Raw genomic sequence first — 14,964 nt, forward strand, 5'->3', positions numbered from 1 at the left:
TGTAAAACCTAAACAAAGCCAAACAACGCAAATAATTAACGTCAAACTGATAGATTTAGCGGCATGAATAACTTTTGAGACACCCCTCTCCCCTGTCAAAAGTAGTATTGCCCGCGTATGTTGTCACGGGCTTATTAGCGTGCAATCTTGGACAGTAGTGCACTGGGGCAATGTTGTAGTTTGCAGGAGCCGCCTGGAGCAGGACGCGAAGTGAACTGCTCGCTTTGCTTCCTCCCTTGAAGCCTTGTTCTGGTTTTATGTGGAAAAAAAACCTCAACATGGCCCAGCGAAACTAAGCAGCTGCCCGGTGTTTGTCGGAGATACGAGGCGCTCTCCGTGATGCTTGTGAGTGGTACTTTTTTTGGTGAAATAATAAAAGTTTCTGTGCTATAGCTAACTAAGGATCTGTAGCTAGTTCATACAAGTGTGATGCTCCCTTGTGCTTTGGAAGTGTGATTTTTTTTATGATGACACATTTAATCAGAAGGGATTAGTAACAAAGTAAGTCTTCTCTGTGGGAACTTTACACAGCTCTAAATAGATAGCTTAGCAACTTTTCCTCATGCACTACCATGGCTGTGTCTCTTTTGTCCAGTCTGGGGTATTACTGACATAAACTCAGCTTGAACTGATTTCTGTCGGTTCCTTCTTCTGTTTATTATGTCCTTATTGCCTCTTAATAGATTGTTACAGACAGAATGTGATGCAATGTTACAGTGGAGATTAATAAAACAAGTGGCAATAAGTTTATGTGAAGCTCAGACATGCTCATACATATACATCTTAAAAATTATACCTGTAAACATATCAGTTTTTATACCAGTGTCATCCACTCATCTTCTTAATGTCAGACCAAGTGTGCTTGGCTTGTTTTTACATCTGACAACAAGTGTAAACTCTGATTCGTTGACAAAGTGATCCATTAAGTTTGCAAAGAGATACGTTTATTGGATCACAAGCATTTTATTTGTGAATTGGCTTTCAAGCGCATATATTATAATCTGAAACTGGGTTTTCACTCATACACGGCACGATAGGTCACCGGTGTATGGTTGCATATGTGTAAGCCTTTTATACCTGATGCCACATCATTTGGTACCCATGTCATTTAGTTCTCTTTCCTGTGTGTTACAGTTTGTGCCGTAGCAGTTGAATGTTGTCTTTTTCGTTATCCAGCCAACCCTCCCCTCAGGTATGAAGACAGAGCTGGCTGACAGATTCTGCAGTGTTGGTGCTCAGTGCACAATCATAAAAACTAGAGCTTGTTAAACCTGAATTTTCTCAGAGTGTCCCACGGCCATGATTATTCCTGCTGAGCTCATAAGTGGCGTGACCATGCATACATTAAAACAGTTCCAATATAAAATAGGAGACTTACTGGTAGAATGCATATGTGTCACTTCACTTTTTGACGCCGCCGTACGTTTCACATTTTATCATCAGCTGCTTGTGGCCCTTCTGTCGAGTTCAAAATCCTGTTTGCTCTGCAGCCTGCATGTAACATTCTGTGAGCTCCCGTCACACCAATTTCTCTGCCAAACTCATTTCCCTTTCATGAGGGATTTTTGGGAAAGGGGTTTTAAAGGACTGTTTGTGCTGGTTACTTGGACAAGCTCAGTTTTGAGGCTATTTTCTTCTGAAACGGAGAGGCATCCACCTGGAGGGCTGGCAAAACCGTTTTATCTCAAGTATAAAAAAGAGGCTGCCTATCAGAGATTGTAGATGACACCGCTTTCCATGTTCATATCACTTGGAATATTAAGACATTTAGACAAAGAGAGCTTTGAAATTAAGGCCCTCCAGGGCCCTGTAAATTGCAATGCCACTGTGATGCCACGGTTCAAACACTCATCTGGAAAAAAGTTACTTCCCTGGCTTTCTCGTGTTGTTTCAGTGGAAATGCAGTGTGGGGGAGGGATGCATTCCTGCATGTAAAACTCAGGAGTGCTCTTTCTCCTCCACTCTTAATTTTGATTGAAAGTTATTAGGTCTGCGTCCACTGGGATGGGACTTACTCTTATGTCGGGTCTATTAACATGCAATTTTATTCTGCTGTGGGGAGTGAGAGACTGCTGTGTCTCCAACCTTTTGTAATTAAGAGACTTTCTTAGATTTAGCATTCAAGTGGACAACATTTCTCTCCAACTCGGGACAGGTTTGCTGAAAGCCTCGATTACAGAGCTCAACAAAGCTCTTGTTCCGGACAAATATATACAGTGCGAGTGATTATGTATGAGATGATTAAACAGCAGGCTCGCTTTAAAACGTAGGCCTCCTTGGCTGCCATGCATAGCCATGCTGAGCTTTTGTGTTTATGGTAAGTGGGCAGCTGCATGCTTGTGAGACCTTGGCTGTACCCCAGGACCCTCAACTGAGCCCCGATAACTACTATTGAAGCTCGCTGCTTTAAATGTAGAGTGTGCCTCCTGTTTGACATAGCCTAATGTCTGTGAACATGCGGACAGCTGTGGGCTTGCCTCCACCTCACAATGAGTTTCATAAACTTCTTTTCAGTCAGTCGGCCGTGGCAAAACTTGGTGGCACCTGCCCTTTGTGGCACCTAATTAATGAAAACACCAACAAAGAAAGTTTCGGGTTTCAAAAGCCTCAGGTTTTCACAGTGAACACAATGCACGGTGCTGCAGAAGAGAGAGAGAAAAAAAGCAGAACTCGTTGGCCAATTTGTCATTCAATTATTCGGTCTTCATGAGCCCTGCACGTCTGTCTTGCCTTTTTATTGCATGATCTGCAAACACACTTATGACATGAGGGACTGCTGTAATGGGAGTCCAAATATGGATCCCGTGCAAGCTGTGCAACTCAAAAGAAAAGTAGGCCACCAGAGCCAGTAGCTCATGGTTACAATCCTTTTTGAGGAACATCTCCCAGTGGAAAGGGGGACAGCCGCTCTATTACCCAGCATTCCTCTCACGAGTGGCACCGGTGATGAAGAGCAGCACAAATCCCTCAAGTTAGATTTCAAGTCGTGGGACGTCTCAGGTGCACGGCAGATGCTCGGGTTACTGAGACGGCCACAATCCCGGGGTTTGTTGGGAGCAGGACACAGATCCGACTGCCCCGCATGCAGGAATGTCAAAGGAGGAATGTCGGAAAAATTGAACGTAACATCTGTGCTTTTACGTTTTAAGTTTTGTATCAACTTCACACGGACGAAAGCTTTAATGAAAAAATTGAAGCAAGTGTAATAATCCTGAATATAGGTCCATAAGTGGTTTACACTGGCATTGATCAGCAGCCAATAAAAGGTGCAACAATGATTTAAAACTGCTGCCAAATCCTTATGTAATGTAGGCCTAACCTGTGGGATTACAGTCTGAGTAATGTATGGAAAAGCTGCTCTAATTGGGGAAACGGCGCTTTCATGGGTGGCTACAGTTTAGATGGCTGTTATAATGGCTAAGCTTGACAGTCTGTAGTCTTTCCTTATAGTAGTATTGTGGCCTATAGAAAACAGAGCACGGCTTCTTCAGGCTGTTGATAGTTGAGCCGACTCTTTTACACTCAACCCAATAGGCTCTGTGGTTTCCTCGCCTATCTGTTGCTCATCGAGGCCGCGCGATAGTTTGCTCTTTCTGACACGCCAAAGCAGCGATGGTTGAAAGGCTGGTGGTGACCACAAAAGGAAGTGTGGCGTCCCATCAGCTCGTCCGAGGCAGCAGCGTTGTTGTCTTTTAGGAAGGCCGCTGTCACTGCAGACCTGTTTGCGTGCGACGGAAAGCCCCGTCTGAGGGGAACGTCCTGCAACGTTCTTCCCCTTCTCAAAGATTAGACTTCTCAGCTGTCATGGCTGTTGCTGCCCCAGCCCAGATAAAGAGCTATCGGCCCGCAGAGACGCCAACCGATTCCAGATAATGGCGGCATCGTTATTGGGTAGCGGCACCCCTCGGGGAGAAATTCTAGAAATCTCATTTAACAGAAGACAGAAGTGAACTCCGTATGAGGTGGGTGCATTGGGTGCATCCATTGAGCATTGGAGACCATGCCTTTGTGAGCTTTGTCCATACAAGAAAAAGAAAAAGCCCTTTGCCAGCGCTTCTCAAAATATATTCTATTCACAACTTGTCACAACTTTTAATGTTTTTCAAAGGCTGTGAGTTTAGGCTTTTATAACTGTGTGCTCAGCTTATGTCATGGAGCCGAGGAATGTTTATAATTATGTTATATACCTCGCCCATTTAAAGCACTGCGCTCAGATTTATGGGATGAAAGCGTAATGCCTGAGCATGAGAAAGATGATAAATTGTTGTGATTCTCTGTAACTAGAAGTGATGTTGTTTACAGTTCAGAGTCCAGAGTGTCAGGCTACACTCAGACTTTTTCCATTTTTCCAGGAAAGGAAAACATCATTTCGTGACCTTTTTGTTTGGGTAAACATCATGTCAAAGAGGCTTCTAGTTTTTGCCAATTTCATTTATTTTTGGGCGAGGTTCTTTCTTTCTGTGTCATTGCCATCTGCATCCTTGACCCGAGCCATTAGTGGTAATATGTAAACAATGGTTTCCTCTACCGCAGCATGTCCCTAGTTATCTCTGCTGTGAAACACAGATCTGCGTGGTTAATGGTCACGCACAGTATAAGCTGGCCTGACCTACTCCAGCTCCCAGCTTTCATCTGTTCTGTTCACACAAGGCCACAAATTAAAGCCTTGAACCGCGTTGATCTCCTTGTAGAACTCTGGCAAACACATCTTTGCGTTCAAGTTGTTTTCCCGGACGTGACGAGTGTTAGTAATGGAAATTATATGCTGAATGCAAACACCACCTCCAGTATGTCAGCTCCCTCCTCTTTTGTTTCCCACGGTGTCTCATCTTCTGCACAGAGCACTCGTTTTTTTCACGTACACCGTTTCTTCCTCCCTTCTTTCTGCCCGCCATTAAAACAGCCTCTGACCTACGACGATGTTGTGCCCGCCGCACTTTGGTTCAATCTCCTCACTGACGTCACCTCGAGTGGAACTGATCTTGCGGTAGCAAAAAAAAATCCTCCGTGATGGCTGTATAGATTTACGTCTATGGCTAATCAGCTGCGTACTGTAACCGTGGAGCAGCACTAATGCGAAAAGGGTTGTTTTGATAACCGCAAGGTCAGCTATTCCCAGCCAGCCTCTGAGGATTCAATTACACAACTTTGACTTTGCTCTATTCCTCTTTGTGTGCTCCAGTGTGGAACACTTTGAGGAAACTTGCCCTCTCTCAGATGACTGATAATCTCCACATCGACAGGCAGGAACAAAACAAGGTATAAAGTTCTAGTTTTGGTGACACTGTGGAGAGACCACGCGGAAGTGAAAATGCAGTGCAATTTCATTTTACTGGCTTTTAACAGTTTGTGACTGTCTAATTGAAGACAGTAGCTGTAGACAGCTTGGATTCACAGTAGTTCAAATGGTACAGAAAGTTCTCCAACAATTCCTGCAGCATAAGCCACTTCTCCACAGCGTCAACGGTTTCTGCACAACATAATTAAAGACGCTACGTCCCGGTATGTGGTAGCTCTAGTGCCTCCTCATAGCGTCAAAACCATAGACTGTAAATAAGAAGCGGACGTAGTCATCGTGGCGTCACCCATTGGTTTGTGGACTGCCGTTTTGAAGCCTCGAGTTCGGCGATTTGGCCGTCGCCATCTTGGATTACGGCCGTTCCCATCTTGGCTTTTTGCAACCAATGAACAGAAGTGTCCATATTTGGAATGTGGGGGACTGAAGTAGTAGCGGCAGCGACCTGTCAGTCACAGTAAGCCCGCCCTAAAGCATACTCCGCTTTATGGTCCATTTGACTCTAAATGGGAACATTATTTACTAAATGAACATCATGCTGTATTGAAGAAGACTTGAAACTAGCAATTGAGACCATAAACTCATGTTCACAATGTTAACTGAGGTAATAAATCAAGTAGAGTCATTTTCTCATAGACTTCTATACAATCCGACATATTTTTGCAACCAGAGGGGTCGCCCCCTGCTGGCCAGTAGAGAGAATGCAAGTTTTAAGACACTTCCGCATTGGCTTCACTCGGCAGAACCGGAGTTTGCCGCCTGGTCGAAAGTCTTGTCAGAATTAGCACCTTTAGCAAATGAACTGCTAAAGCAACACTTGTTTGATTCGTACTAAGCATATAGACCAATCAGGCAGAGAGATAGATTATGCTGCAAGTCATTTGGACGATTCGACACTTGACAATACTTTTCTTTTGCTGTGACTTTGTGTCACGATTGGAATCCATAGTAAGTGCAGAGAATGCAGCCGACATCCTCTTCGATGAATGAAGCTACTCACTCAACAGAACAACCTCTGAAGTCATGTTTGCTACTGAAAGGCCGTAAGAGAGCATTGGGTTTGCCCTCCATTGACTGTGTGTTTCAGAGCCTCCACTCAGGGGATGTGTTCTCCCCGATCCAGCTGGATTGTTCTCCGCTTATATGTCCGTCAGAATGTCAGAAATGTACTGAGTTCTAAACCCTTTGCTCATCTTTGTGTGTCGGCTCAGGATTGCGCCGAGGAGTGAAGCACATTCCTGAAGGAGTTGACGGCTGCTGTCTTTAAGTTTATGAGAAACCAGCCTGCTCACACCGTGCCGGTCAAGATGGACGCCAACTTTTCTTGCCCTCACTGGAACAACTTGGGACAAAGATGTGTATTGCCATGGTGATCATTTTCAAGAAAACACTGGAAAAGAAGGGCGCCGATGATGTAACATCCAAAAGTACAGATTTGGGCCCGGTGAGAGGTTATTTTCTACTTTTTTCCGTGTGACGTGTAATTGTATGTTTGTATGTAGCATTGTCAACAAGCCTGAACTGCACTCGTCAAAGGGGAATACGACAAGGTTCCTGCACCTAAGCCAATTCCAATGTGGCCCCAACACCCTCGCCGTAGGGTATAAATACAACGGCACGCTTCGGGACAAAATTCCCTCTCTCTGGCAAGATGTATACTCACTGTTGGAGGATTGTATAACCCACTCCCTGCAAATTGGTTTGGTTGATGGCACTGAATATGGTGGACACTCAACGTAAACGTGGAGCGGAAGTGCGTAAGGGAGAGGGTGTAGGCGGTGGTTTGAAATTGGGCCTAAATCAACAAATTTGTTGCCAGCCACTCATCGCTCCAGATCAGTTTAATGGCTCTACGTTATGTTTTCCTATTTTGTCAACTTTAATTAGAGCCTAAATTTGACTTTTAACTTCCCCTGAGTCAAGAAACATGAATAGGTGTTGGCCTTCCTAAATGTCAGGAAGTGATGTTGAACATTGGGCATAAGGAATGTTTTTGTTACAATTTCTCATAATTGTATCACACTAGCTGTTTGTCATCTGGTTTTGAATCCCCCCCTTGCTCAGTTTACTCAAAATGACAATGGAGTATCTTAGTTCCACTGGGCTGACTAACTCTGACTCATTTTATAATCAGCATCCATGCAGAGTGAGAAAATCCCCTCACTAATGTGGACCGTTTGCCCTCTCAGCCACGTGAAATGAAGTCATCATGCGCCGAGGTGTCAATCAGAGGCATTCATGGTGGAACACTCTCTGTTCATGGGTTGCACTTAGGTCTTCATCTCTCAGCAGCAAAAAAAATGTGCTATGACAATACAAAAAATCTGACTTAACAAAAGGTTCTGATTTAGCATTTGTTGATTTATTGACATGTTAATGCTAGAACCTATTCATGTGACTTTCTGCAGAGCTGACAGTGAATTTCTCTTGCATTTCTGCAGTTCCAGGCACAGACCATGACCCAGGGGACTGCACTTTTCTCTTGTGGACTCATGGGTAAGAGTCTGCCATCTTTCTCATCAATGTACACATTCACACCTGTAAGTGTGTTGTGTGATGTGGATCATTTCAGTAGTAAATAACCAAAGGAGTAATTTAGTAGTAAAACATGTAAATAAGTGTCTATTTTAGATGTCAAACAAAACAAGGTACTTCATTACATTGATGCAAATGTATTATCGCCATACCTGCCATCACGAAATGTACATGACAAGTAAATATGTACATCCAACAGCAGCTTGTAGAGAGCTCAGAATAAGTGTATTTTGACAGCAGAGGTTTTTGGAGCTGCTCGGCTGTAATATTTCTGAGAAATTATTGGCAGAAGGGCAGCAAGCCAGTCTATATCGCATCTACGGTGACACGGCATAATGTGAAACGTGTCCGACAGGTGTTTCAGCCAAGGCAATAATGACTACGTGTTAGCGGCTTATCATTAGCTGGGATCTTATGGACACTCCTGCATGCTTTTGCAAGTTGGACATTTTTGGTTATGACTGAGTAACAGCTTTTACAGTCTTTGTTTTGTAAGATTAGATGGTATTCTGTCCTTGCAGTATCTTGGCATCGAGTGTGTAATACTGGCAGAGTACACAGCAGCACCAGTAGGTGTTGTTAACACTGGCCTTTGTCCTCCGTCCTGCAGATGGTATTTTGGATTTTTATCTCCGGTGGAGAATAGACCTTTTGCATACCAGGAGTGGGCAGTGGCCTCGACGTTTAGTATCTGACTCAGAGTTGACTGACCAGTTTAGTTGGCTGATCCATTCAGCTATTCAGAGAGTCTCTGTTGTGGGAATAACAGCTGCTTTCCAGGCATGGCAGCTACAGTACTAGTGCAGAAGTAAAGGCAGATAGGGAGCTGGTTTGGATCTCCCCAAAAAAAAAAAAAAAAAAAGAAGATAAGCTTTAGTCCAAATGTTTATGATGGGTTATTGAGGTTTGATATTAAGTCAGTTAGACACTGAGCTCGCCCCCCCCCTTCCCAATTAGCTGTGATTAAACCTGCCTGGAGGACACAAGTTATTTTTAGGGCCTAATTTCACAAAGCAGTGAGTAGTGGCATTACAAAGTACACATGCTGGGACCAACGCGCTGACCCAGACTGGAGCCGTGTCATTGATGAGGTTGCCAAACATAACCTCCAATGATTGTAGAACCGTGGCACGAAAACATGTTTTTTTTAAGGCCAGAGGTTCATGTCGAAAGTGATTCTCATATTGTGTTTTTCTAAAGGAGGTTCCACACCAATAAAATTAAGTGTCAAGAGCAGGGAGATTTTACAAGCCAATATCAGAGCTGCTTCAAGGTCTTGATACACTTACATTTACTACTTTGGCAGACATTGTGGTCCAAAGTGATATATAAAATAAATAAATACCCAGAATAATTATGATCAAGTTGATCCTGAACTGGCAGTCATATGACAACCTACGCTGCCTCAGTGAAACATCTTATAAAAAGGTTCACTTGTTTCCCATATAGTTAAAGTTCATTTATACATAAACATCCCATTTTTTCGACCTGTTGTATGCCAAAAAAACAACATAATAGACAAAATGTTGTATTTAGTTTTTAACTTTTTAAGACAAAAGTCAGTGTCTTGGTGTACAAATAAGCCCATAAATCATTTCATATGTCTTGTCTGTGATCTGATTTCAAGTTATTTAATTAAAAATTAATCTGGTCTTTTGCTGCAGAGACAAGCCGGTGGCGTGAGTTGGGCCACAGCTGTGCTATACAGCAGAGGCCGGTTGGGACCAGCCTGGAGAGCCTGTGGGACGTCCTGCCTGAGGTGCACAAGACTTCTGCCCACTGGGACTGGGACGTTGGCTCCACTTCGACCACAATCACTAGCTTGTTGCATGACCTCAGCCTGACTGAGGCCGCGTCCTCGCACTCCACTGCACCCCCCAGCAAGCGCCAGTGCCGGTCCCTGTCTTGCTCAGATGAGCTCGGCGGCTGCCGCTCCACCTGGCGCCCTCAGGGCTCTCGCGTGTGGACGACGGTGGAGAAGAGGCGGTGCCACAGCGGCGGCAGCGTCCACCGCGGCGGCGCGGTAAACACGCAGCTCGGCTTCCCAGCCATGCAGCGCAGCTCCAGCTTCAGCCTGCCCGCCCGCTCCAACACCCTGGAGCTGCCCTGCTTCGCCCGGCGTCTCCCCTGCCCCTCCGCCTTCACCGGTCTGACGCCTGCCTCCTCCATGACCCTGTCCTCCGAGCCCTCAGCGCAGCCCCTCTACCTCTCTCATGAACAGATATGCGGACCCTCGCCGGCCAGCTCCCCCGACTCCACACCCGAGCTGGAGCGCCGCGGCGGACAGGGAGGTCTCGCCCGCAGTCGCTCGCAGCCGTGCGTCCTCAACGACAAGAAGATCGGCGTGAAGCGCAGAAGACCAGCTGACGCACAGAAGCAGAGGCCGTCTTTGGACCTGGCCAAGATGACACAGGTTGGTTTTTAAAAGTGTTTATTCCATGTTTAATCAGGACAATAGACACTTGATTAAATACTGCAATCTCTGCCAGTTATAGCCAGTCATATAAACTGTTAAACAGTTGCACCTGAGCAAATCCTATAATTTATTGGAGCATTTTATGTGCCATTTATTTATTGGTTGAACTTGCCACAGCCTTCTTATGTGCTCCAAAAGAGTTTGAGCATATGAGACAAGACCCTCAGGAAATAGTCATGCCAGCTGGACGCTCTGCTCGGTCCATCAGTCTCACTAACATTAGCTAGTTATACTACGCTGTTGTGGCAACTTGCTCCTGCTCATGTTGGATAAACAAACACTTCCAACTAAGGTCACGCCGCTGTGTCTGTTCTCCATCAGCACACCTCAGTGTTTCTGCAGGCATCGGCATTAAACGAAGGCGATCATTGCAGGAGGAGGAGTCACGCAGGCCTGTTCTGGGTCACATTCCATTATGTGGTTGTGCATTTGCAGAAATAGAGCGCACAACGCATATAATTCCCTTTTTTCATAGTACGGGATGGAGATGATTTGATCAAAGCAGGAGTTAAAATGCCAGTTAGATGATCAGATGAGTTTGTTTTCGTTCAAAAGAAACGATCTTACGAAACCATGAAGTCAAACCGTGTTTCAACAGACATCTGCACATCCTGACAGGCTCTTTTATCTCTTTGCCCCACAAGCACACAGACACACGTAGTTTCACACGTACACCGATTGGATTATAAACACAGAGCTGGACTTGGCCCCCTCTGAGAAAGTCACCCAGAGTTCAGCAGTCTTAACAGTCACTGTGACACGACAAGCAGACGCCACACACGCTCCGAAAACAGGGACGAGGTCAGCGTGGAGAAAACAGCCTCAGGCGAGGCTACTAACAATATTTTCACAGAGGAACGTCAGGGTGCTGAGATTGTTGCCATTGTAACTTTCCTGCCGTTTCTGCATTGCGTGCTCTGTTCCTCCATGTGAGGACTGATGCGTTTCATTGCATCGTATATATGTTTTCGGTTTTGACATCTTTTTAAACTTCTCAAGTGACTCAGGTTTAGAGGCAAGCCATTTTATAGACTTAAACATTATGGGCTTCATTTTTGATTGATTAATTGAAAAACAGACAGCTTGTTTAAACTTAGAAGTCCGAAGTATGTCGCTGCAAAGACTCAGAAAATCACAATGGCAAAGATGTCCGCTTGCGATGACCAAACTCGCTCGGCACTCGACTCTTACGGGGCTTCACACGCGTCACCGTATCAGTACTCAAAGTCACCTTTACTCTTCAGAGGTTGGTCGCAGTGCAGAGTGTGTCTATAAAGTGTGTCCTCTCATCCACACGCCACAACGGTGTAGTTTACTCAGGGAGAAACCGCTACCCTCACTGCGGCTCTATGAATGTCAGGAAGTAGAGCAGCTGTGGCAGAGGTTACAGATCGCTGCACAGGGGAGATGCGTGTTGGGTAAAGAGATATTGATTTCTGTAAATTCAGCTCAGTGGGTGGATCGCTGCCACAACCGGGCCTCACGGGCTATTGATCAGCTTGTATTGATGGAGAGTCAAGGTCAGTAAGGTCTTCTCCTTGGGGGGGGTAGCAGACAAACTGGACACTGGCAGCACTGATTCATGACCCGCATTGTAATGCGGTGCAATAAGTTCTGTGCGGACACTCTGTGAAAGATGCTTTTCTCTGCCCGAAGCTCTTCCTCTGCAGAACTCCCCCTCTGCTCCAAGTTACAGCGAGATACTCGGTGCACTTAATGTCGACTGCGTCGGCGTTGTTTTGGTATGGTCCAGACTTGCTCACAGCCTTATCGGTGCGGTCCCATGTGACGGTGAACACAGAAGTGCTAATGCAGAAGGCAGCAATGTGACACTGGCCCGGCGCTGACAAATGTACCCGCTTGAACGGAGCCGAGAAAAACAGCAGGGCCACGTTTGATCTGATGTGCCAACACGTGGATCATTTCTCTTTACATTTCACCCGTTCTCATGTCGTTATAAACCGAATCTCTTTGGGCTTTTTAACAGTTTTTTAAGACAGAACGGTAGAAGACGACACTTTGTGCTCCTGTGGTTCCTACACTTGGCTGTGACCTGCATCCCCGACAATCCGGTGCTTGTTACGTAAGCACACAAGTGACAGGAGGTTTCACAGAGGCCCTATTCTCCCGTGTCCTTCTGTCCCGACACCGTAGTGGCCCGGGCATGAGGCAGCTGTCCTGCCCTCTCCACATTGGCTGGATAAGCCTCTGTCACAAAGCCTTCCACTCCAGCACCCACAGCTGTCCCGGCGCTCGCCTGCAGCGGAGTTGGCACATGTGGATTTGCCTAAAAGGAGGTTCCTGGGTTTCCCAGATGTATGCCGGCCTTTCACTAGATCTGTACAATGAACACAGAGTCCAAAGGCCCTCTGGGTATCTGGCCACTTGCTGCCTGGACCTCAGATCGCATCCACCAGCCACTACCAGTTGCTCCAGTATGTAATGCAGGCTAAATTTATACCCTTCAAATCTTTTTTTTTTTTTATTACAGTGGTTGTTCATCAGTGTCCAGCTCTGACCTCACTGACTAACCCACATACTGCGAGTACAGTAGAGGGATTGTCTTCATAGGATGGCTGTATGCCTTTTTAGTTTTGCTTGTGCCCTAGTTGACCAATGGGTCCAAAGTCCAACACGAAGGAAATGTTTTTGATTGATAACAATGGAAACTATAGACTTCTACTAAGGATTTGACATATTTGTTTAAGTTAATGCTTGTTTCATTGAGGACATTCACTCTATGCTTCTTTCTGTACTTCCACAGAAACTTCGGAACTTCCACAGCCTCAGCTGCCCTGGAATCACCGGCGAAGACGGCTGCGAGTCAAGCCCGGCCCCCCCCCACTCTCAGGAGCACCGCTCAGTGTTACGCCGGTGACTCGTCAGCAAGCGAACGCGGCCCAGAGGACGTTCAGCCTTGGACCAAAGAGGGAGAGATCCCCCAGGAACCGTCAGACCCCACCATCGAGGAGGCGGACTGGATGCCGGGGACGACCAACGGGAAGGACAACGACCCTCTGTGGGCGGGGCTGTGTAGCATGAGGAAGGACGTGTATCAACTTGGAGGCGAGCTCGACATTGAGCAAATTGAGAGGAACTGAGCTGGACCGTCTCCCTCTCAGGGGACTGAAAGTTTATCACCAGGTGGTACAGTAAACAGTACTGATAGTCTTAAGGACAAAGCAGGTGGAAAGCTAATGCAGTGAGCGTTCCAGCACTAGTTATTTTTTTTTTTCCCTAATGGAGAGATTGAGCTTTGTGGGCCATTTTTTGGAGGCTTTGCGTAGTCGGAAGCTACTCCCACACTGTGCGTTATCTCAACTGTGTCTCAGGAGAACAAGGAAGTCGGGGAGGACTGATAGAACTGATGAATATATAAAGCGATATATTAATGTTGGCTCAGAGACTGGGGTTTCACATGTCTCTGTAACCCTGATTACCTTCATTGTACTGCGTTTGGAGAGAATTCACAGCAGGTTTGTATCAATTCTCTGCACTAGAAAGAGTGTCCGTTCCTCTTCAATAGTACATGAGTACACGATGAACAGAAATGAAGACTACTTGGAGAGCTACCGTTAGTAAAGCCCCTTTCACTCTTAACTGAGCAACAAGCTGCACCCACACACACACACACAACCTGTAAAGTATATTAACATTTCACACAGTAACATCAGGCGTCTCTCTGAGATCTCCCCTTTGTGTGAGAAAACCTTTGTGATTCTAATAGCGTTAATATTCTTTTTACGATTTGTAACTACAAAGTTATGTAAAACATGAGCATATTTCTATACAAATAAAACAGTTTTAAATGTGTCATTTGTAATCACGTTATTTCAACGTCTTTATTCACAAAATCAACAAAAATGTGTGTTTAGATGAAAATGTGAACATTAGATGTGGCGTAATTGCACACCTCGAAGGAAAAAAAACGCAAGTGGACGTGAATAGACGCAAATTTGCTCTCTAAATGGCGCAAATCCCTCCGAATACTGCAAGGCTTTGCGTTGGTTCTGACCCATAGACTGTTTATTAAAAGGGTTTGAACAAACTGCCATCTTTCAGCCAGGAGGCCGCCATTCGTTACCCGTGTGAAACGAGAAGTCAACGTTGATTTATTTGTCACAAAACTTGCGTAACTTCGATAAGGATGTTTATTGTCATTGTACGAACACACAACGAAATTGAGTTGGCGACTCATCACTACAGCAGCAACAGTTAAAAGTGTATAAAAACATTAAGACAAGACTTAAGGCTTCAAAGTGAAAAATGTGCTTGGTTACAGTGTCGCATTATTGACTATTTGTTTCAGCACTGTCCGGTGTGAGCTGGGTGGAGTGGGTGGCAGTGGTGGGGTGACGGAGGAAACCGCTCTGGGGAAGAAGCTGTTCCTCAGCCTGTTAGTCCGGGTTTTGATGGTCCTGTATCTCCTTCCTGATGGTAGTGGAACAAACAGAGTGACCCGGGTGAGTGATGTCTGTGCAGATGTTTCTGGCCTTCTTCTGGAGACGGCCAGCATACACAGTGTCCAGGTCAGGCAGGGTAACTCCCACAATCCTCTGTGCTGTTCTAACCACCCGGGCCAGGTCCCTCCTGTTCTCTGCTGTGCAGCTGGCGTACCACACAGTAAAGCACATACACAGGATGCTTTCGATCACAC

General features: G+C 45.6%; 1 protein-coding gene across 1 annotated transcript; it reads left to right on the forward strand.

The window, feature by feature from the left end:
* The first annotated feature begins 155 nt into the window (after positions 1 to 155).
* On the forward strand, positions 156 to 14,123 carry fam53b (family with sequence similarity 53 member B). Its single transcript, XM_031843407.1, is given in 6 exon segments — positions 156 to 345; positions 6,508 to 6,740; positions 7,738 to 7,792; positions 9,496 to 10,244; positions 13,072 to 13,143; positions 13,145 to 14,123. Coding segments are annotated over 5 exon segments (1,230 nt in total). The 5' UTR covers positions 156 to 345; positions 6,508 to 6,650; the 3' UTR covers positions 13,409 to 14,123.
* The last annotated feature ends 841 nt before the right edge of the window (positions 14,124 to 14,964 follow it).

The sequence above is a fragment of the Anarrhichthys ocellatus genome, unplaced genomic scaffold (assembly GCF_004355925.1).
Source record: "Anarrhichthys ocellatus isolate YVR2014 unplaced genomic scaffold, GSC_Weel_1.0 scaffold4, whole genome shotgun sequence".
NCBI lineage: Eukaryota > Metazoa > Chordata > Actinopteri > Perciformes > Anarhichadidae > Anarrhichthys > Anarrhichthys ocellatus.